This window comes from Anopheles maculipalpis, chromosome 2RL (assembly GCF_943734695.1).
Source record: "Anopheles maculipalpis chromosome 2RL, idAnoMacuDA_375_x, whole genome shotgun sequence".
NCBI classification, from domain to species: domain Eukaryota; kingdom Metazoa; phylum Arthropoda; class Insecta; order Diptera; family Culicidae; genus Anopheles; species Anopheles maculipalpis.
This window is the reverse complement of record NC_064871.1, coordinates 51,882,378-51,904,530: the sequence shown is the minus strand read 5'-3', so window position 1 is coordinate 51,904,530 and position 22,153 is coordinate 51,882,378. Positions and strand designations below refer to the sequence as shown.

The following is a 22,153-nucleotide window of genomic DNA, read 5'->3' as shown; positions in this document are numbered from 1 at the left end:
CAACTTAACAGTTCATATTTTATCCCGATGCGGTTTTGAAGAAAAATTACTAACTTAACAAAAAAATTATTAAAAAGCCAAATTGTTAAATTATTAACTATTTATAAACACCATATTTTAGCCATCCGCTGTCAAGGGAAAGGTTTATCAAGTGTTCAACACATCATATTGAAAAATGAAAAATTTGACGAATATTATCTTTTCGCATAATAGTACACAATTATTGGCGCAATAAACAATACGTCTTATGTTGCTTTAAGTGACCAACCTTTCTTCGTACTATGAAAAGAACTTCTATAGCGGATCATACAATGAGTTTCTCTGCTCACGTCAAGCATCTAGCGCCCATCAGATTGTTGAGAGCCGAGGTTGTGCTACGCTGGTACAGAATGTGGGATGCGAGAATCGGATTAGTTGCGTGCTAGCATTCAAACCGATTGGTTCGCATCGAGCTGCTCTTGCTTTTGCCGTTTACGGCGCATAGAGCACGTTGGAATAAACAACAGTGATACAAAACGTAGTGACTGTGCGTGTGCGCCAGTCAGAGTGAGCATTGCCGGCGCTGGTAATCGTGGTCGCCTGCCGCGAAACACCTATTGAACTGTGCTGAACGGTGGAAAGACACGCACTTTCTTTAAACTGAGCATCTTTGCTGAAACCGATCAAAGTGTAGTCTATAGAATGAAGTGAATCAATCCCGAGGCCGAAAATAGCACGTGCAAAACAAAATAAAGCAAACAAATGGTGTGAACGGTGCGCGACCTATCCAATGGCACCCTATCAGACGTTTTTTGTGTTTCTCGTTAATCCACAGCAGTTTCACCGTGACATGTTAAATAATTTGTTATACCCACAGTAATCAAAGCCGCACAGAGTCGATGTGCAAACGGTGGTACGGTACAGCTTGCTGCATAATATAGCATACATAAACTTTAACTTGTACAAACCTACGGTCTATGGTCTAGGATGGTGCTCGGTTCGGGCAGTATCAAATGTGTGATTTATGGGCATTTTCATCGCATCGTTAATGTTACAAAGATTGAGCGTTAAGTCGACCCATTACTCGTAGTGTGTATGTGTATGGAAAAAGAAAAGTTGATAATTCAAAAACCTCAACAAAAACAACCACAATCCTTCGCTGCTCTACTAAAGAGGTGAGTTTAAATATTGGGCACTTTATTTGATAAGGGTTAGCGCAGCGAAAACGGTAAAGGGCCGATAGGAACAGTTTCATCCTTGGCATCAACATATTAATTTTAAGTGGATGAGAATATTAAACGCATACCCCGGCCGATCGGAATTGTGAAGCAAAATAGTGCATGATGGATTGGATGATGGATAGATCGATGGTGACTCTTGTTCGTCAATTAGCGGCTTCATGCTAGATGTGGCGCGTTACTCACCTTCCCATGCCGTGCCATACCGTGTTGTGTGCCGAAGCCGTCTGTCCGACCGGGCGCAGCTGGTGATAGGCCCTATCAAACGGTGTAATAAATTCGATAAACGAACAGCGTAACAGCCCATCGATCAATTGCGCATCGTTATCCGGCAGTTGCATTCGGGGTCGTTTTGCTTTGTCTTCCATCAAATGTGCAAATTTGCACCGATTCTGTCAGTTTGGCTAAAATTGTAACAAACAATCTATAGCTGGCTAATTAAAAGGCGTTAATGCCATCCTAGGGGAAGAGGAATAAGAGACACAGGAGGATTTGCTTCTTGTGTGTGTGTGTGTCATTAGTTGTTTGCAGTAGCACGTTGGTCCTCCAACTCTCCACTGGACCGGCGTGTCGGTTCCTCTGCCTTACGATCATATATGATATGGTATGCGGGAGTGCGCTAGTACGCTAACGAGTACGAAATCCCATAAGACAAAAACGGTTCCGCGCGCAACTGGCCTTGAATCAATTCAAGTGCCAATCTGCGATCTTAAATTCCAGATTCCGTAGAGGGATGCTTTGCTGGCATCCCTGTATATACACCGGTAATAGCGGTGGTAGCAATCATGTGGAAACAGGGAGGTGTGCCATAGAAAACAAAGTACATCCAACCAGCGTCATCTGTCGTTTCGCCCCATCACTGCTTCCACTGTCCTAACGCCCCGCCACTGCAGATCCTTCTCTGCCGGAGTAGATAAGGGATATGGTTCCAAAGCCCATGCATTTCTAGGTTTGTTTGTATTTGGCGTTTGGGAAAAGTTGCTTCAAGGATGCCAAGGAATCGATGGTCACACGCAAGCACTCGGCACTCGGCTGCAATTTCGCTCTTCACGACCCTGATTTGATAAATCAATTATGTTTGAGCGTTACTTTGCCGCACACGCCATATGGCATGGCTGCAAACGATCAGCGCTCAAGGGGATACGTGATGAATCGCAAGTGAGTGTCGGACGCCATCCCGATGGATGTTCTTTTTGAGCTTTCCAAGTGTTAAACTGCATTAGAGGGTTGCAGCTTCATTTGGAGTGGCAAGGTCGAGTCGGTAACAACCTGCAGCTGAATTAGCTAGTAGGGGATGTAGTTTTTCCTTCCCTCACACATCTAAAAGTTTCCAAAGACGATGAATATTTTATTAAATTGCGAGCAATGAAAATCTTGAGTTGGGTTTTTTTTTTTTTGGGGGTGGCTTAGCACGACATCTGATAACGCTAATGATGGCGTACATGTTGGTGAGAAGAGTATTGAGGATTAATTCAATAAGCGATAGGATAATGTGGTTTGAATTGGGCGAATACGACTCTATTCAGTATTGATTGGATGAGATAATTGCTTTTCTTTCCAGGAGCTTCACGTTAATGTTTTGTTGTCATGTGTTGTTAATCGGAAGAAAAGTTATCTGCGTAACAGTAGCGCACGTGTTTTGCTCCAAGTGTTATGTTGGTGCGGTAGAGCATTTGGTCGGGAGCAGTATCTGTTGCTTGATTTTCTCAGAGCTTGACATTCTGGTCTGGTGTGTAGGCTAGCTCAGCACAGAAGAGTTTTTGTTTTCAAATACAAATCGAGTCCATGTTGATTAAATACGTTGAATTCTGTTTGACAATCAAATCGATAGAACAAATATATCTGCGAACGTTTAGGCAAAGTTTCTGAAATAAAGGCTCTATGTGATGGTATATCGATCCGAGAGATGATTGATGTTTGTTCGCATTTGTTTTTTATTAAGGATCTTATTACATTCTATATGGGAATCACTTTAAATAAGCATCCATATCGGTACCATTTACGCTCAATATCATGTCTAGTAATTGGATTGAATATTTGTAAAAATATTCCTAAAATAGTTTAAATATTTTACCATTGCCACAGTATAATACTATGCAGTATTATGAATTCCCATAAGGTTTTGAGAATAAAAAATATCTTCATATAAATTATACTATAAAGCATGATTTTAGATTATAGAGGACCTATCAACCTTGTGGGAGAATAAATCATCCATTAAGATCTAGATTGTATTATAAGAAACATGCACAATGATTAATCTAATTCATATTTCAATCAAAGCAATTGGATTTATTGCTGATCGTTGCTTGAAGCATAAAAAATTAGTCTATTTCTTAAAATTAAAAAAATATATTATTAAATTACTTAAACTTAATTACTGAAGTGATAAACTTTAAGACGATTGAAGAAGCTTGAGATATTTTGAAGGAATAATTTATATTCGAAGAAAATCTTTATTAAAACTACCTTAATCATTTAGGATCCATATTTGATCCACATTGGACCATGATCAACCTGCTACATGCATTATTTGTTCTTTTAATGTGGCCTTTAGCACGTTTTAATCAATCTCAATCATCGATTGCAACGATTCTATTGCTGTGACAATTTTCATTGCTGACGTTCTAGTGCTCCATCCGCTGCTCCGGCACAATCGTTTCATTGGTATGCGGGTTAACGAATCGGTTTGGGCCAGGATTGGATTAATTGTCGAATGCGTGTGACAGCCATCGGACCCATTCCAGTTCTAACGCCGTGTCGTGCCTTTGCTTTTGGTACGGCAAAATTTCCGTTGCATGGTCGTACGCCGGTCAATGACTTTGTCGCCGACCTACCGAGCTAACACGCGGATAGAACATTTAGATTTAAATCGAAGGTGTATGCGTGTCGGAGTGTGTGTGTGTGTTGAGAGAGAGAAAAAAGATAACGAGTAAGAACCCGAAGAATCCAAACATGACACAACCCTAAGACGCCATGTAGCAAGCGCCACGATATCTGTTTAGCTATTGTGTGTTTTGTTTTCTTGAGCCAATTGTTGCTAGTGGCGGACCGTTGTCGTAGACGTTATGATTTTTCCCCTTTCCTTCCCGTCCGTTTATCAATGCTGCCTGTATCAACGACCACCGTCGCCATCATCATCATCATCATCAATTGGGACCCTTTAAGCGGCTTGCCGACTCTAGCCCTGACAGCATACATAAACGTCAATTCCCGCCGAGGATCTTCGACCGGCACCGCGTAGGCTCGCGCTCCGTTTTGTAATGGTAATACGACACATCCGAGCGAGAGCCAGTTTTTCGGACGAGTCTAGCATAACAATTGCCTTTGCCGAAACGGTCTTCCTTGCGCATAGGTCACGCGGGAAAAGACTTCCGACATCGAGCATCAAATCTTTATCGTACCGTTTACCTCCCTTCATGTCGCGGCCGGAGCAGCTTGGGGATCCATAAAATCGTGATAGAATATTAAAAGAAAACGAGAGTAGTATCGTGCAGGAAGCGCTGTCAGCGTGTTTAAAGCGCAGAGGACAATAGGTAATGGTGTGCGAGCGTTTAAAAATTAAATGATTGAAATATTTAGTAAGAACGCTAGAAGGATAGAGAATGAAACAAAATGTTTCTGGGTAGGGCCGTGGTAGAAAAGTCAGTCAAGTGTAGAAAATGGGAGGAATAATATATGTCCGCGGCCACATCCGGTAGGGTTTTGAGGTTTTTAGTTGTAGCTTGATGAACCAGTGCACGACGGTGCATCTGCTTCATTCTTTGGCGTTAAACATCTCGAAGGAATGCATTATAGAGTTTCATGCTGGCTAATAATTATGCTAGCTAATTGTCTCGTTCCGAGTACACTCAATTGCAGGCATCCAGCAACTACCCTTCTGTCTTACGTACAGAGTAAGATATCAATACGGACTTTAAATCTCTCGGTACCCTGGCAGCTTCAACCAGCATGCAACAAAGAGCGTTGATTTAGTTGAAACAGTTCTAAATTACCACGCGGCGGCTACCACCACCATTTCCACACAAACCATCGGCATTGATGGTGCAGACTGTGATTGTTCCATAAGTAACCGCTGCATCTCCTGAAGTGCTTCCTGCTCGGGTTTGTATGCTATTGAGCCACAAATTGTGTGCTTGTTTTTCTTTCTCTCTTTCCCAATCTCTGCCAAAAGCCTTGCGCCGAACCGGATGACAGCCGAGGTGCGGAACACGGGCTGGTAATTTAATCTGAAAATATTTTACGATGCCAGCAGAAGAGTGGCCATGCGTCAGTAATCGAACTTCAACCGAAGGCTCTCGCACAGGGCACACACATGAATCCATGGTTTGTGAGAGCGTTGCAATCGTCGGTGCAAAATCGTTCCCGGCTCATGTGATGTGCGGGTGGCCAAATCGGTACAGATCCGGTGTTGTATTTCGATTCGCCTTCCCGCAATCGAAGAAGATGATAAAGTGCTGTTTGACGGGAAACTTTCTAACGGACAAGGAGTGCAAGAAGGAAGACACAACCCTGAATCCTTTCCATTCATACCATCGTGCAAGGTGGACAGCATTGGGATTTTGTTTGTCTTGTCCTCATTCCTTGGGGTGAACCTATGACGCGAACATGGTTTGATACATGTTCTTCTTCCGCTCAAGACGTGACAGCGGACGTTCTGTTATCAACGTTTAACGTTTTAACTCCATCCGTAGCGAATAATGATTGTCCAGGACTGTGTTACTCTGGAAGGTGGTATGCTTCCACAGGACGGGCCAGTACAAAGCAGATGTACTGTTAATTTTTGTGCTCCATTTTTGGCCCAGTGGATGAACTTCGCGGCGTTCGGCTATCATTGACGTGATCGGCGAACCAAAGGTTGTGTTAATTATCAGCAAATGTGTGAATAGCAATAATGAATTCATACTCCGTAAGATGCTGGATGCGTGCTTTTTTAAAAGGATTTGTTTTCCTTTTTTTGTGCGAATAGCGTTTGCTAATAAGCTCTTAACCTTGTGGGTGCCATGAATGAAATTTAATCTATAGTTGCGTGCCTATTTATGTTAACGTTTCTTCAGCTTCAGCATAATTAATTTAAGAGATTTTTTGTACGATTAATTGTTTCAAATTAGCTATACGGCCTGGCCGTTCTTTATGAATAAAAAAAGCGTTTCAGATGGATCGTCAAAATAAACTTAAGCCAAATTGGATAACATAGGGAAAGAGAATAAAGGCGGAATTGGGCACAATATAAAAAAAACCTCGTCATCCAGCTTGCAATAACACGGTAACCATATGGGAATCAAGTGTTAGTTTCACGAGTTTGCTCTTTTGTGCGAATCTATGGATTCTTCGAAGTCAACAGGACATGTCTGTCCCTACGGGCTCAAAGATGTGACATGGAACGCAATTTTAAAAACGTTCATTCATCTCACATGTGTTTCTATACCCTTGCGCAGTGAAATGGAAGAAAAAAAAAGAACTGTGACAAAGGAAGTATCAAAACGGTTGTGGAACGATCTGATCGGATTATGTGTATGATGCATTGCCGGCCCGGATGTTCAGCAAGTTTAAGGGATGTGCGGTAATATTGTGGTGCATTATACGAACGTGATAGGGGTAGGTACTGAGATTAGGCAAAGTAAAGGTCGGAAAGACCGGGAAGTTGATGAAGAAAGGGTGTAACGGTAATTTCTTTCTTTTTTGTTAAAGGGGTTTTTTATAATTTTTTACGAGCAATCGGTTATGGATATGCTGTTTGTTTCTCAAGGGTTTAAAATTGACAAAAGAAATTAGACGAGTAAAATAATTAATTTCTTACGCTCTTTTGTTTCGTTTTCTTATGTTTTTGTCAAATCAATTTGACTTGTATACAATAGGAAATATCATATTTGATGCAAAGCTGCTAGGTTTCATCAAACAGATTAATAAAAATTATATAAAATGTTTGGCGGCCACACCACTCAAACATAAATAAAACGTTTGTTACTGATAGCAGCGTACACACTTCCAAACGGCTACAGCTGGATACGGCTACGCCACAACAAAACAGTTTCACATTTCCGCTGTAAATTTTAATCGATTCAAATTGATACAATCCAGATTAATAAAGACCGCTCATCTCGTTCTGTGGGTTGGCTTTGCCTTCTTTACATTCTTTCCTGACAGATAATCGGCGCAAGACTGTAGTGTCTCCACTGGTAGTGAAATAAAAACGACCCATCTTTGCCCCAACAAACTGGCAAGGAGCCGCCCGTAAAGAGAGGGAGTTAAGGTTCATCAACGAAACAGGCGATATTCGGCAAACGGTGGGGAGCACCATGAATAACAATAGTAAAATGCAAATCAGAGAATCCCTGGGGATGGAATTGGACGGTACAACGGTGGAGAGTAACCGGGGCTACCTAATTACACGAATGACCCTGCTCTCCACGGTGGCCATTTTTAGCTGTCTGCTGCTTGGCTCCGGGCTGCTTATCTATCATTTCGCATCGTGCGAGGAACATCATGCTTCCACCCTGCAGCATACAACACTCTGCGAGCATCAACATTCAATACCACACCATCACCAGCATCAGCAGCAGCACTCCTCCATCGAAGAACAGACGGCCACAACTTCGACGCACAAAACTTTCACCGAGGCGTCTGCCGGTCGAGAGTCGGAGAACGCAGACAAATCGACACCCGGTGAGGATGTCCCTAACCAGTCGGAAAAGAAGGCACAGCAAAATCCAAACACTGCAACAGGTTTGGAGAACGCGGAAGAGAACGGAGACGAAACGGTTGCATCATCGGCGAAGGAGGATTTACGGTTGCCACGATCGATCGAACCTGTTGCGTATGACATACGGCTGATACCATGGTTAGTGGAAGATAACTTCACCTTCGTCGGAACGGTGGAAATTCTAGTCAACGTGCTCGAGGATTGTAATAACGTGACCCTGCATGTAGCCGCACTCAACATTCACAGTGCCAGTGTAGAACGTGTTCCGCTTGAGCGTAGAGGAAATGGAAAAGAAAAACGTCCAACAGAAGATTCCGAAGCCGGTAACGAAGTCACAAATGACGCTACTGTATTGCAGGAAATGCTGGAAATCGATCACAACCTGACAGTTGCTAGCAAGCAGTTTTATATCCTGATGCTAAAGACGAAACTCCGACAGGGCGAGCAGTATAAGGTCCGGATCACATACGAAGGAGTTCTCAACGATTATCTACAAGGGTTCTATCGAAGTTCATACACTGCAAACAATGAAACGAGGTATTTTGATCAGTTAGGTTGTTCACTAGTGAAAGGATTTTAATATGATTATGTATTCGCGCCACCACCAACAGATGGATCGCTACGACACAGTTCCAACCGACGGACGCACGGCGTGCCTTCCCGTGTTTCGATGAACCAGCTCTGAAGGCACGATTCAATATCAATATCGCACGCGCCAAGGACATGATATCGCTGTCCAACATGCCACGACTGCGATCGTACGAAGCTAGGTAAGTGTGGCTTCTTCTTGACGATTGTCCTTTCCCATGTCCTGAACGATCATCACACTTTCAGTGAGCCAGAACTGCAAGGATACGTCTGGGACGTGTACCAACAGTCCGTCCCGATGTCGACGTATTTGGTTGCCTTCGTGGTATGTGACTATCACAATCTTACCTCCGGTAACTTTGCTGTCTGGGCGCGGGCTGATGCTATCGGATCGGCCAGTTACGCACTGAGCGTTGGACCGAAGCTGCTCAAATTCCTTGAAGACTTTTTCCACATCGAATACCCACTGCCGAAGGTGGATATGATCGCGCTACCGGATTTTAGTGCGGGTGCAATGGAAAACTGGGGTTTGATCACGTATCGCGAAACGGCAATGTTGTACGAGGAAAATGTTTCCGCCATCAGCAATAAGCAGCATGTCATTACGGTCGTTGCCCACGAACTAGGTAAGAAAAGGTTGAAGAACTAACATTGGCCTGGATAAACAGAACACTGTTTTGTTACGTGTGATCGCAGCACATCAATGGTTCGGCAATCTGGTGACGCCTTCATGGTGGACAGATTTATGGCTAAATGAAGGTTTCGCCAGCTACATGGAATATCTCGGTGTAGACGCAGTGGAACCAGCGTGGAAATCGATGGAGCAGTTTGTAGTGAATGAGCTACACAACGTGTTTTCACTCGATGCGCTCTCCTCGTCGCACCAAATCTCGGTGGAGGTACACAACCCGGAAGAGATCCACGAAATATTCGATAAAATATCTTATGGAAAGGGAGCTACCATTATCCGCATGATGGATCATTTTCTCACGACCGAAGTGTTTAAACGAGGACTAACTAACTATTTAAACGAAAAGTAAGTATTGTTGGGTATGTGTGTGTGTTTTTTTTTCTACGGCGTTTGAGCTCTAAGACTTTTCTTCAAAATACAGGAAATATCAGAGTGCTAGTCAGGACGATCTCTGGCAATATCTTACCGATGAAGCGCGGCGTGGTGGAGTTTTCGATGAGCTCACATCCGTGAAAGAGATCATGGACACGTGGACATTGCAAACTGGATTCCCCGTGGTGTTTGTACAGCGTGATTATGAGTCGGATAGCATAGAGTTTCGACAGGAACGTTTCTCTTTCGGAAGTGGGACGAATGGTTCAAATGCTGTCCACGTGAGTGAACGGTTTCTGTGGTGGATCCCGATTACCTACACCACGCTTGGGGACTGTAACTTCCAGCAGACTAAACCAGCCATCTGGATGAAAGCGGAGGAGGCTTTGGTGATCAATAATCATGACATTCCTAGTCACGATTGGATGATCGTTAACGTACAACAAACTGGTAAGCGTGGCAGAAAGAATGTAGAACTTTGACATATAACCTTGCGTACTATCTCGTAGGATACTACCGAGTTAACTACGACGAACGTAACTGGCAGTTGATCGTGAAGCATCTACAGGATAGGAACAAGTATAAAACGATTGCTGCGTCGAATCGTGCCCAGCTGATAGATGATGCACTGAATTTGGCCCGTGCTGGTTATCTCGACTATGCCGTTGCGCTGAACGTTACGAGGTATCTTGTCCATGAGACAGATTACGTGCCATGGAAGGCGGCTATTGCCGCTCTCAACTACATTGACTCGATGCTAATACGCACACGCCATTATGGACTTTTTAAGGTAGGTTATTGAAACATTGTCTGGATAATAATGTTACCAATTATTGACCCTATTTTGCCATTTAGAAATACTCGATGGATCTACTCGAAAACATTTACCGTGAGGTCGGCTTTGAGGATCATCGAGACAGTCCGCTGTTGACGGTGTACAAACGAATAAGCGTGCTAAAAGCCGTGTGTCACTTAGGACACAAGGATTGCGTGAATCACTGCCTTAGGAAGTATTACGAATGGATGCATCAACCAAATCCAGACATTAACAATCCGTATGTATTTTTTGTACACATCTGGCCCTAGTTGGCTTCTAACTTATTGCAGTTTTTTTTCCATACAAATCTCTCACCAGTATTTCGCCTAACCTGAAAAGCACCGTATACTGTACAGCAATCAAGTATGGCGATGAAACGGAATGGGACTTTGCATGGGAACGATTCCAGCGGACGACGGTCGCTAGCGAAAAGGAAATTTTACTTTCCGCAATGGGATGTTCCCGCGTGCCATGGATCTTGGCTCGATACTTAGAGAACGCAATGTCGGATGAGTACGGCATCCGCAAGCAAGACGCATTCCGAGTGTTTATATCCGTGGCCGATAACGTCATCGGTCAGCCGATTGCGTTTGATTATATGCGCAACAATTGGCCGAAAATGAAGAGCTAGTAAGGCATCGGACCAGCAAGACTAGTTCTGTTTTTTATCTAACAAGTTCTATTTAATTTTCACCAATTATAGCTTTGGTGCTTCGATGTCGAATCTGAACATTATTCTTAAGTATTGTACCAAGCGGTTCAACACCGAGTCGGAGCTGTTGGAAGTATGCACACAAAGTTATACAATTGTTTTGTTCGCTTAATTAATGACATTCATTTGGTATTTGGATCTCGTTCTGTTCTCATTAATCGTATCTTTTTTCTCTAGCTGAAGGAGTTTGCCGAAATTCATTTAAAAGACAGCGGCCGTACGATACAGCAGGCGATCGAGTGGACGGAGTCGAACATCGCTTGGTTAAACCGCAACGCGCAGCCGATTGTTAATTGGTTGAATGAAATTTAAAGTACCATCGCTTTAGGTCCCCCCCCCCATCCCTTCCAACCCAAAAGATCGATCGTCGTGGATAAACACGAGGAAGGAAAAGCTAGTAACACAATTAGTGGCATGCAGTTTTAATAAGCGTACTTAAGATAAAATAAAATGAAATGATATCGTCTAGATTTTTTGTTTCGGAAGTGGTGGTGTAAAAGAATTGTGGCCTAGCATATAGAAAAAATCAGCACTTTTGATGGCGTTAAAGCAAACGTGCCCGAAAGGTCTGGATATGATTTGAGGCATATATACGATTGGCAGATGGCAGCACTAGCCCATGAGTTGTCCAATATCGCACCATACTAGGCCATACTGGGTAGTGGTTGTGAAAGTAACTAAGTAAGTACGCTTCTCTTGATGTAATATTCGTATTTCTATTCACATTAGATCGCGGTTATGGTTCGGTGGGGCGGTAGTGACGCCGATCGTCACACAGCAGCAACCGATGTCAAATCCTGTCCGGATCGTCTCTTCAACTGAGTCCTTGGAAGTCAGGAATGACAGGCTGTAGAGACAACTTTTTGAGGTTGTGGAGCCAAAGAAGACATTCAGTGACTATTAGTACTTGGCTACTAGTAGCTCTACTAGTACTGTTCACAAAATATTCCAGAGAACAACGACGTACATGATGAAAAAATCACATGTTTTTGTTACACCTAGCTCGATATCTTCTTCTTCTTGGCCTGCTCAGGATTGAGCACGACGCGTCGACATGGCCAGGTCTCCAATTAGTTTACAGGAAACTCGGTCTAGGGCTGCAGCCCTCCATCCACGGCTGCATCCGTTCTCCGACAGGATAGACTCCACTTGATCCAGCCAACGAGCTCGCTGTGCTCCTCTAAGCCTCGTGCCGAACGGGTCGCTGACGGGCACCTTCTGGGTGGGGCATGAGTCCTTCATTCTCGGAACGTGCCCCAGCCATCGTATCCTTCCGGCTTTGACTACCGTCAGGATATCAGCTCCGCCAAACAGCTCAGCTAGCCCGTCGTTCATTCTCCTTCGCCACACGCCATGCTCGCACACACCGCCAAAGATAGTTCTTAGCACCCGCCGTTCGAAAATGGCGAGTGTATTGGCATCCTCCGTCAGCATAGTCCAAGACTCGTACCGGTAGAGAACTAGAGGACGTATCAAGGTGCGGTAAATCGTACATTTCGTGTGTTGTTGGAGTCTTCTGGGTCGCAGGAGTTTGTGGAGTCCATAATAGGCACGATTCCCCTAAACAATGTGCCTTCGGATTTCGCTGCTCACGTTGTTTTCCGAAATTACGATCGTACCCCTCGCACACCGCCGATAGCTCGATATAGTGCAGACCAATTATAGAGTTGATGATTACCAATTATAGAGTTGAGAGATATAGAGTTGGTTCTTCATACCATGCGGAATAAAGAACGTCATATTATTATTTTTATTGGCTTAAGGACCTAGTAGGTCACGCCAGACATCAAATGGCTTACAAGGCTTATCGGTACCACGTAATTGGATAATCAGTCCTCTCAACGGGAAAACAGCCCGGATGGGACTTAAACTCCGGCCTTGGATGTATTGTCTTTCACGAGTTTTCAGACCCTCAACAGTACTCAAATTGTCTCTTAATATAGATTATTGATAAGTAAGCAATTCGCTGCAATTGAAAGTATGAGTAACTGAGCTAAGTTTGCGGATAGCTTAGCAGTAATCGTGGTACAGGAGACCAGATTTAATCTCCATAGTACAGTAAAGACGAAATAACTGCTTGCCGGTGGCTCTGATCGTGATAGAGCCCGAGTGGGAAGCAGCGTGTTAGTCGACGGCGACAACCTCGAGGCAGTAGAGGAGTTCTGCTATCTTGGGACTGTCGTAACTTCGGATAACGATGTCAGCAGCGAAATCCAGAGACGCATTAGTCAGGGAATTCGTGCCTACTACGGCCTTCACCATCTGCTGAGATCCAGAAGACTTCGAAACCGCACGAAATGTGAGATATATCGCACAATGATTCGCCCGGTGGTTCTATAAGGCCACGAGTCTTGGACAATCCTGGCGGTGGATGCAAACACTCTTGGCGTGTTTGAGCGTCGCATCCTCCGGACCATCTTTGGCGGTGTATTCGAGCATAGAGTGTGGAGAAGAAGGATGAACCACGAGCTTACTGATCTATAAGGAGAACCGGACATCCTGACGGTACCAAAGACCGGCAGGATACGATGGCTGGGGCATGTTATGAGGAAGCCGGACTCATGTCCCGCCAAGAAAGTATTCGTCAGCGACCACCAGTTCGGCACGAGGCGTCGAGAAGCACAGCGAGTTCGTTGGCTGGATCAGGTGAAGGGTGACCTGTCGGAGATCGGGTGCCTACACGGATGGGAAGCTGCAGCCGGGGATCGAGTTTCCTGGAAATGTCACGACGACGTGCTCTTTAAAAGAGCAGGCCATCATGAGTGAGTGAGTATCGTAAATTGCCTTGAAAAAGACACAGAGATCCGTATGTGCATTACTAGCTTAATACTCATTAAGGAAAACAAATGAAGAAACATATTTAGTATTGGTTAACTATTGTGAGCTTTGCATGCTTTTGCGATGTTGGGAGGATATTCGTCACCTGATTTTTGTTGAATGAAAGATAAAAAATATTCATGTGAATAACGAAAGAAAAAATTGCGCATCATGATGTATTCTTTTTCATTTTTGTTGTTTTGTTGTACTTTATTGTTGGTACGTACTTAAAAAAAACATTAAAAATACATTCGTTGTGGTGTCGTGGATGCACCGATTAACTCAGACATTCCAGAATTACCAACGCGCTAGGACCAGCATCAGCAGTCCAACAATCATCGATACATTAGCAATCATGGTTGCCGCACCACCATTGATCTTCTTGTCCAGGAACTCACTGATCTCGCCGCGGTTTCGAAGAGTAAACTGTTTGTTGGTTTCGTATTCCGCCAATCCGGTCTTAATCGAATCGTATGCAGCTTGGCCAAGAGTAGCCTTGTTTGCCTCGACGAAAGTACTGATCGCATCCCGCTCACTGTCACTCTTCAGACGGGCGAGAAGATTGTTAAATGCAGAAGCAACATTCGAGTAGCTACCGAAGCTGTTTGAATATTGCCAGCAAATGGATAGTGTAATAGTAATTAATTATATGTTATCCACAAAACAAACACTTTCTCCGGTCAATTGTACTTACGCTAAGACCCATTTGGCATGGTTTTGCTGGAGATAGCGTGAAACGTGTGGTAGCGTGTATGGGTTATTGATGACGTACGTGTATGCGTTACTTTTATCTTGCAGTCGAACGTGCGGCGAAACGATTTGTTCCAACATAGCCTGCAATAAATGAATTAGATACAAACTGTTGTCACTTGTGCTTATCAGCATGCACCGTATGTACTTACGGTAATCATTTCATTCGTTGAAGCACAGCTCAAACCCTGCAGTATAAGAATCTGCTCCGTAGCCATGTTTGTCGTCAAATATTCGTTCCACAAGAATTGGAAGTGCTCCATCGAACCTTTACGAATTCCTTCACAGTATACTACCTGGCGCAGGTCAGGATGAACTCTGGATGGGGAAAAAAGGTAGAAATATGGAGTAAGTACAGTGCTACTTAAATTTCCCCAACAAGGTTATCATACTTGACGGAAGGATTTTTGTGGTATCTGTCGAATTCGGCTACCGCCGCTTTGCTGCACTCGTCATGTCCATAGTTGCAAGCCCATTGAAGTACATTCTGACGCATGTACGTAAAGACTCGTCGTTCGGTTGCGCTTGGCGCTTTGAACTGGACAGTGTCGTATGCCTTAGAAAAGATGTCCAAGATGTGCAGCTAGATAAAGAAAGAAAACATATGTGTCTTGCAATGTGCTTGTGAGGTAATCAACCGTCAACGCGTCATCTTACCGTGAATAGTTTTTCATCGTCTGCGTGAACCCTGCGTGACAGCGTAGTGAGACCGTTGATGGCCGCCAACCATGGCGCATAATCGGTTTCATCCTTCAGATATTCCAGAATTTCCAATGCCGTACCGTACGGTACAATATCTGCACGCGCCAAATTGAACAGATCGTCAACAATCTGGGCACGGTTAAGTACATGAATGCCTCCAAATCCTTCGCTGTTCAGCGCCTTGCTTATCTTTCCCCACAAAATGGCGTCGTAGTTTACACGGTAATAGCCAACTTGCTGATTGTTTAGAATGAAGTACTTAAGGTCCGTAGCACCCTGGACATCAACTTCCATCGTCCTTTCAGAAAAAATGATGGGGACCGTATTGGCAAATCCATTCGCATCCGTTGCATAGGTAATAGGCAAGGGCCAGGTCGTCTGATCTGTGTGATCCGGTTCGTTGACCAGGAAGCGTTTCTGGGTGAGAGTGAATCCACCGTCACGGCTGGTAACGGTTACCAGTGGGTAGCCGGACTGAACCGTCCATGGTTCCATAAAGCTTCTGGCACCTGGATCGTAGCGATTCAGCGCGTTAAACAGATCCTCTGGACGTGTGGTTTTAAATGCACGATCCTTAATGTATGCCCGCAGAGCGGTCTGGAACTTGACCGTACCGAGGTAGTGTTCCATCATGCGCAACGTAACCGCTCCCTTGTTGTAGGAAATATTATCAAATATACCGCTGACCTGCGATTGCGTGTACACGGGATGCGTCATAGGATGGGTGGACATCAAGCTGTCCATCTGCATCACACCCTGGAGTTGTTCTACCACAAATTGGTCTTCGAGATCCCAATCCGTCTCGACTAGTGCGGTACCGAAGTATTGATAGTAGCGGGCGAAACCCTCGTTCAGCCAGGTCACGTCCCACCATTCGCAAGTGACAAGATCACCGAACCACTGGTGAGCGATCTCGTGCGAAATAACGGCTGCAATACGCTGTTGCTGCAAGCTGGTTGAATCATCCGAACGGTAGAGTATGTTCGTTTCTCTGTAAGTGAGCAGTCCCCAGTTTTCCATGGCTCCGGCCGAAAAGTCTGGTACAGCAGCCATATACATGCGCGTCATTGCAGGGACATTGGAGTAAGGATAGTCAATCCAGTCACCGAGTGCCTTCAATAGATCGATCCCTACACTCAAACTGTAGTCCGTCTGGTTCCTAGCCTGCGGTCGAGCGAGAATACCCATACCGCTACGTTCGTTCACCTCATAGGGCGCCACGATGAATGCTACCAGGTACGACGACATCGTCGGAGTAATTCCAAACGTTGTTAGGCTGCGGCCGACTCTAAAGATCAGTGAAAAGGCGAAATAAAAAAAAAAACGTTTGAATCAAACTACATAAAAACACAGCCTTTGCATCGTGGCATAACATACTCTGGGGTCGTGGAGCTCACGATCGGTGTGTTGGAGTACACATTGTACTGCGTTTTGTGGTTGAGCTTTAGCTGGAAGGTGGCCTTAAACTTTGGCTCATCAAAGCAAGGGAAAGCACGACGCGCGTGGGTCTGCTGGAACTGTGTCGATCCCATCCACACCTTCACGTCGTTCTGCCAATAGTAGCTACGGTAGAAACCGTGCATATCCTCATCCATGTTGCCGACGTACGTAAACGACAGCACGTACTCCACGTTTACTTCCAGAGCTGTACTCAAGGGCAGCGTTAAAATTTCCGTTTCCTCGTCATACATCTCCTGCTGTGTTGGTATCACGGTGTTGTCCGATTTGCGCGTAACGCTCCAAGCGCTGATATTCATCCTTGCCTGGTGCAGCTTAATCTGTCGCACATCCTGCTTCTGGGTGTGGACCGTTATCTTCGCACTACCATCAAATGTAAACTGTAGCTTGTTTCCTTCGGGTTCCAGATACGGTTTGATTTCAATCTCGTAATGTAAAGGCCACACATCATCGTTCAATAAATACTCTTCCGGCTGAGCACGTGGTTCGACCTCCACCAAAAAGTAACGTTCCGGATCTAGTGGACTTGCGCGAGATATCGCAACACAGACATAGGTGACTATTGCCACCAGCGCTAGTTTTTCCGCCAATGTCATCCTGTAACGATACATCATACAGATAAGGGCGAGATGTTTTACAACTTACGATGATACATTAATCTGTATGAATGGGCAATAAAGACAGTCGATTGATAAGTACGTGCCGGGTACAGCTTTAGTCGATTCAAAATTCGTACGGAGAATATGCGTAAATTTGTCACGTACACGTTATAACCGTTGTTGAATAAAAGATTTTTAATTATTTCTAATGAAATCACATACATATGCGCAAAGTCAAATTAAAAAAAAACTTGAGAATTAAACGATTTAAATCGTCATTGAATAAGCAACTGTTGGCATTGTCATTCTTACAGTAGAGTTTAATAAAGTAAACTTATAAATAAGATCCCTTTGTGACGTTTGAATCTTCCGCTATACGAATTCATAACTGGTTAACTTGAGTTTTTTGTAAGGTGTATGGAAATGACTTAATCATCCAACTATTTCTTTTTTTCTCACGTGATACAAACTCATATGACACAGCCTATACAACTATATTGTAGAGAACTAGTTGCTTTTTCACCAGTAGAACAAGTTTGTAATATTTTGTTTGTTTCACATTTTCTAGTCAGTTTTGTTGATCGTAACGTTTGGACTTTTCACATGAAAACGCACGCAAAGCAGACGACTGGACACATTTATCAAAATTGCATATTTGCACACTTATCTCCGGCAATAACCGTACACTAAATGATCACTTGCCAACACACATATCTTACCTGATGAGGTTGCTTCAAGTGTTAGACCGCAACTGACCACAACGTGGATCTGTAACAATTTATATAGAAAAAAAAAACGACGCCTGAAGTCATCAGGTGCAAAGAAGCACGGAAAAAAAACAAGAAATACCCAAACAGTGCCATAAAAAGGTAGAAAATCGAATCAAGATGACAGGCTTTATCAGCATTATACGATAGTATGTGCCATCGATAACTGTTGTCATTGAGAGACGAGGAGTTTGTGGCGATTCCCCAATAAAACAGTTAAGCTTCCTAACAAGCCTCTTCAGTTTAACTGAGATGCGCTTGGTGGTTGGTGTTGACGGGTTGCCGAATTGCCGATGTATACCACAACAGTACAGCTACGGGTGATCGTACCGGCAAGTTGGCAAGCCTTAGCATGGTGCGAACATGAGCTTTGATTGATTTCTTACAACATTACTGATTGAATTCCGTTTGAGAAAGATAGAAGAACGAGGTAAAGTGATGAAAAATCGACTAGCGAATATGACGCACACTTACTAGACGCTGTAGAAGGAGACGCATGGTGCTTTTCTGTTTGCCAAGGAGACGCATGGTATTCGAAGAAAATGGTTTTTATTTTCTAATCGTACAACAACTTTTCATTGAAAGAAGAACGTATTTTAACATTTTTCCAGTGGATAACAATTTAAAAAAAGAGTAGAACTGGAAAGCAATAAACGCTTATCGATTTACAACCGCCAAACCAAAACAGTTTTCTTTCACCACCTACCAAAATGCCATCACCAGTGCCAAACACATCGCTATAACGAGGTTAAAGATAACAGTTCGCGATGCGCCGCCACTGGCAGCTTTGAGTGTGAGGAAGCCAAGTATCTCATTTCGGTGACTCATGGTAAACTGTTGATTGTTGTCGAATTCCTCCAAACCTTTGATGATGAGCTCGTACGCATCCGGTCCCAGCACTTGTTTGCTTTCTTCGGCAAATTGTGCTACAGTGTTTCTCACGGTTTCGTTCTTCACTCGCGATAGGATACCACCCAGAGCCATCGCAACATATTCATAGCCGCCGTGACTGGAATGAGTGATTGAACGTGTTGTTGAAAATCTCTACTCGATTGGATTCTCAGCTCAGATCTACTTACGCTTCAGCCCAACGTGCACTGTTTTCCACAAGGAAGGAAGCGGCCGGTTCCAGCGCCCCTTGATTGTTAAGCAACATGGCAAACGCGCCACTCTTATCCTGACTGCGCACATCCGAAGAACTTGTGAGGTTCATAAATTTCTGTTCAATTAAACGATTACATGTTAATACGGTTGTTATTCAGTCGAATACGGTTTCTCTCTTACGTGCACTACTGTTTTGTCCGTTGCGCAGCTCATTCCCTGTAGCGTGAGTTGTTGTTCGGTAGCCACATTGGTCGTGAGGTATAGATTTAGCAGAAAATCAAACTGCTCGATCGAACCCCTGCGTACACCTTCACAGTACACCACCTGGCGAAGATCGGGATGAACCCTAAAGCGGTGGGAAAACAGATGAAAAGTTAAACACACAATTTCTCCTTAGCGTCTGCACTAAAGCAGTACTCACTTTGCACTCGAATTGGCACGGAATGCTTCAAATTCTTTCAATGCACTCTTAGTACAATCCTCATGTCCGTAGCGGCAGGTCCAGTCGAGTACCACTCGTCGCAAGTAAGTGTGCAAACGACGCTCCTGGGGTGCAGGAGTTTGGAATTGAACATACTCGTAGACTTTTTCAAACATGCTCAAAACGTATTGCTTGAAGGGATAACATAAAAATCATTGAGTTCATAGCCTGTTCAAAGCACAATTTACACGCACACTTACCGAAAAGAGTTGCTCATCTTCGGGATGTATTCTCAGCGACAGTGTAGCCAGTCCGGTGGCAGCAGCCACCCAAGGAACGTACTCGGTTTCCTCCGAAAGGTATTCCAACAAGTCCAACGCTTTCCGATATCCAAGCAGATCTGCTCTGGCCAGATTAAATAGATCGTCGACGATTTGCGCACGGTTAAGCACATGTATGCCTCCGAAACCTCTGCTGCGAAGAGCTTTGTTGATCTTTTCCCATAATACTTCATCGTAGTGCACTCGATAGTAGCCCACTTGTTGGTTGTTCAGTATGAAGTACTGCACGGAGGAAGCATCAGCAAGGGAAATGTTGTACGACTCGGTAGCGACAACCGTTGGTTTAGTGGTGTCGAATTCATCCGCTTTGGTTGCGTAGGTGATTGGCAATGGCCAGAGCAGTTTATCGTTCTGAGTGGTTCCATTCGTAAGGAATCGTTGCTGAGTGATGGTAAATCCGTTTTCGCTCCCGGTGACGGTTACGAGCGGGAATCCTGGCTGTGTTGTCCATGGGCTCATGTACGTGCTTGCACTGACATTGTATTTATTCAGCACCGCAAAAAGGTGCTCCGGACGTGATGATGCGAATTGACGATCCTTCACATATTCTCTTATAGCGGCTTGAAACACCTCCTTCGTCATGTAGTGTTCCAACATTCGCAACACAACTCCTCCTTTGTTGTAGGATATGCTATCGAATATGGCGCTTGCTTGTGACTGCGTGTAAACCGGATGTGTCATTGGATGCGTCAGCAGTGAGCTATCCGCTTGCATTGCAGTGTGCAGTTTCTCGACCACAAACTGCTGATCGAGCTCCCAGCTCGGCTCAACCAACGCAGTGCCAAAGTACTCGAAGAAGGTAGCAAACCCTTCATTAAGCCACGTCACGTCCCACCATTCGCAAGTGACCAGGTTACCGAACCACTGGTGAGCCAGCTCGTGCGAAATGATGGTGGCGATGCGTTGCTGCTGTAGTCTGGTGGCATCTTCCGGTACGTACAGTAAGCTTGATTCGCGGTAGGTGATCAAGCCCCAGTTTTCCATCGCTCCGGCAGCAAAATCGGGCACGGCCGCCATGTACATGTGGGTAATTTCCGTCACATTGTTAAATGGATACTGTACCCAGTTACCCAAGGCTTGCAGCAATTCTGCACCCTCGCCGACACTGTACGCCGTCTGATTGGTGGCTTCAGGGCGCGATAGAACACGCACGAGATTATCTCCGCTGGTGTTGTATGGTGCAACGATGAACGCTAACAGATAGCTGGACATTTTTGGTGTGATGCTAAACGTTGTCAGTGTACGATTGTTTCTGTAAAAACGTAAATAGCAAACATAAATTATTAAATGGCGTCTTAGAAAGTTCGCCAATGGTCACTTTTGCTTACGCGATAGGTACACTGCTCTGGATGGGCGTGTTGGAGAACACCTTGTATTCGAGATGCTTGTAGTTAAGCTTCAGCTGAAACGTTGCCTTGTACTTGGGCTCGTCAAAGCACGGAAATGCTCGGCGTGCCTCCATCTGTTCGAACTGGGTCGATCCAAGCCACACTTTCGTTCCATTCTCCATGTAGTAACTTCGGTAGAATCCTCGCATATTTTCCTCCATCACACCGACGTAATTGAACACCATGAGATATTCCACATTCTTGAGCAAAGTTTCGTTCAGATGTAGCGTAAGTATTTGCGTTTCCTCGTCGTACGTTTCGTTGATGCTGCGTACTACCATGCTGTTGCTTTTACGCATCACGCTCCAGGACGCAATGGTCATATGCGCCTTGTGCAGTTTAATTTGCGTAACGTTCTCTTTTGTTGCGGTGACAGTAATGGCAGTGCTGCCATCGAACGTAAATGCCTCCTTGTCGGGTTCTGGCTCAAAATATGGTTTAATTTCGATATCGTAATGAGTCGGCCACACGTCATCGTTTAGCCGGTAGTGATCTAGTTGGGCGCGTGGTTCGTGCTCCTCCAAACCAAACAGTTTCGGATGCAATGGAGTACAATGCACATTAAGATTGCTCTGGAAACTGGCTAAACCGATCGCCAAGATGGCGATCCCGACAATCCTACTCATTCCGGTACTGATGGTTCACGAATCTGGTATACGTAAATGAAAATAGTTTGCAACTGTTTCTAAAACTGCATTCTACTGAT

The 22,153-nt window shown here is 44.4% G+C and overlaps 3 protein-coding genes across 3 annotated transcripts in view; 2 read left to right on the top strand and 1 right to left on the bottom strand.

The window, feature by feature from the left end:
* The window catches only part of LOC126559524 (uncharacterized), a 174,982-nt gene that overhangs the window by 18,630 nt on the left and 134,199 nt on the right, over positions 1-22,153 (top strand). The gene's annotated exons all lie outside the window — the stretch shown is intronic.
* LOC126556879 (aminopeptidase N) lies at positions 7,453-11,416 on the top strand. Its single transcript, XM_050212424.1, has 10 exons — positions 7,453-8,457; positions 8,532-8,690; positions 8,755-9,134; positions 9,205-9,544; positions 9,621-10,021; positions 10,081-10,361; positions 10,427-10,626; positions 10,707-11,018; positions 11,092-11,173; positions 11,278-11,416. Exons 1-10 carry the CDS (start codon positions 7,517-7,519, stop codon positions 11,410-11,412), a joined length of 3,231 nt encoding a protein of 1,076 aa, XP_050068381.1. The 5' UTR covers positions 7,453-7,516; the 3' UTR covers positions 11,413-11,416.
* Positions 14,213-22,098, bottom strand: LOC126567240 (uncharacterized). The gene is made up of 12 exons (XM_050223472.1): positions 21,388-22,098; positions 19,958-21,311; positions 19,719-19,909; positions 19,478-19,643; positions 19,273-19,412; positions 18,900-19,202; positions 16,747-17,424; positions 15,325-16,657; positions 15,060-15,250; positions 14,820-14,985; positions 14,612-14,751; positions 14,213-14,518 (listed from the first exon to the last, which is right to left on the bottom strand). Exons 1-12 carry the CDS (start codon positions 22,071-22,073, stop codon positions 14,215-14,217), a joined length of 5,652 nt encoding a protein of 1,883 aa, XP_050079429.1. The 5' UTR covers positions 22,074-22,098; the 3' UTR covers positions 14,213-14,214.

Bases quoted from the DNA above. Each gene is read 5' to 3' on its own strand.
- LOC126556879 (XM_050212424.1), top strand. From the start codon at position 7,517: ATGAATAACAATAGTAAAATGCAAATCAGAGAATCCCTGGGGATGGAA. The intron at 9,135-9,204 runs GTAAGAAAAGGT...GTGTGATCGCAG, and splicing joins GGTCGTTGCCCACGAACTAG to CACATCAATGGTTCGGCAAT. The intron at 10,022-10,080 runs GTAAGCGTGGCA...ACTATCTCGTAG, and splicing joins CGTTAACGTACAACAAACTG to GATACTACCGAGTTAACTAC.
- LOC126567240 (XM_050223472.1), bottom strand. From the start codon at position 22,073: ATGAGTAGGATTGTCGGGATCGCCATCTTGGCGATCGGTTTAGCCAGT. The intron at 19,910-19,957 runs GCTTTGAACAGG...TATCCCTTCAAG, and splicing joins TAAGTGTGCGTGTAAATTGT to CAATACGTTTTGAGCATGTT. The intron at 14,752-14,819 runs GTAAGTACATAC...CATTTATTGCAG, and splicing joins CAACGAATGAAATGATTACC to GCTATGTTGGAACAAATCGT.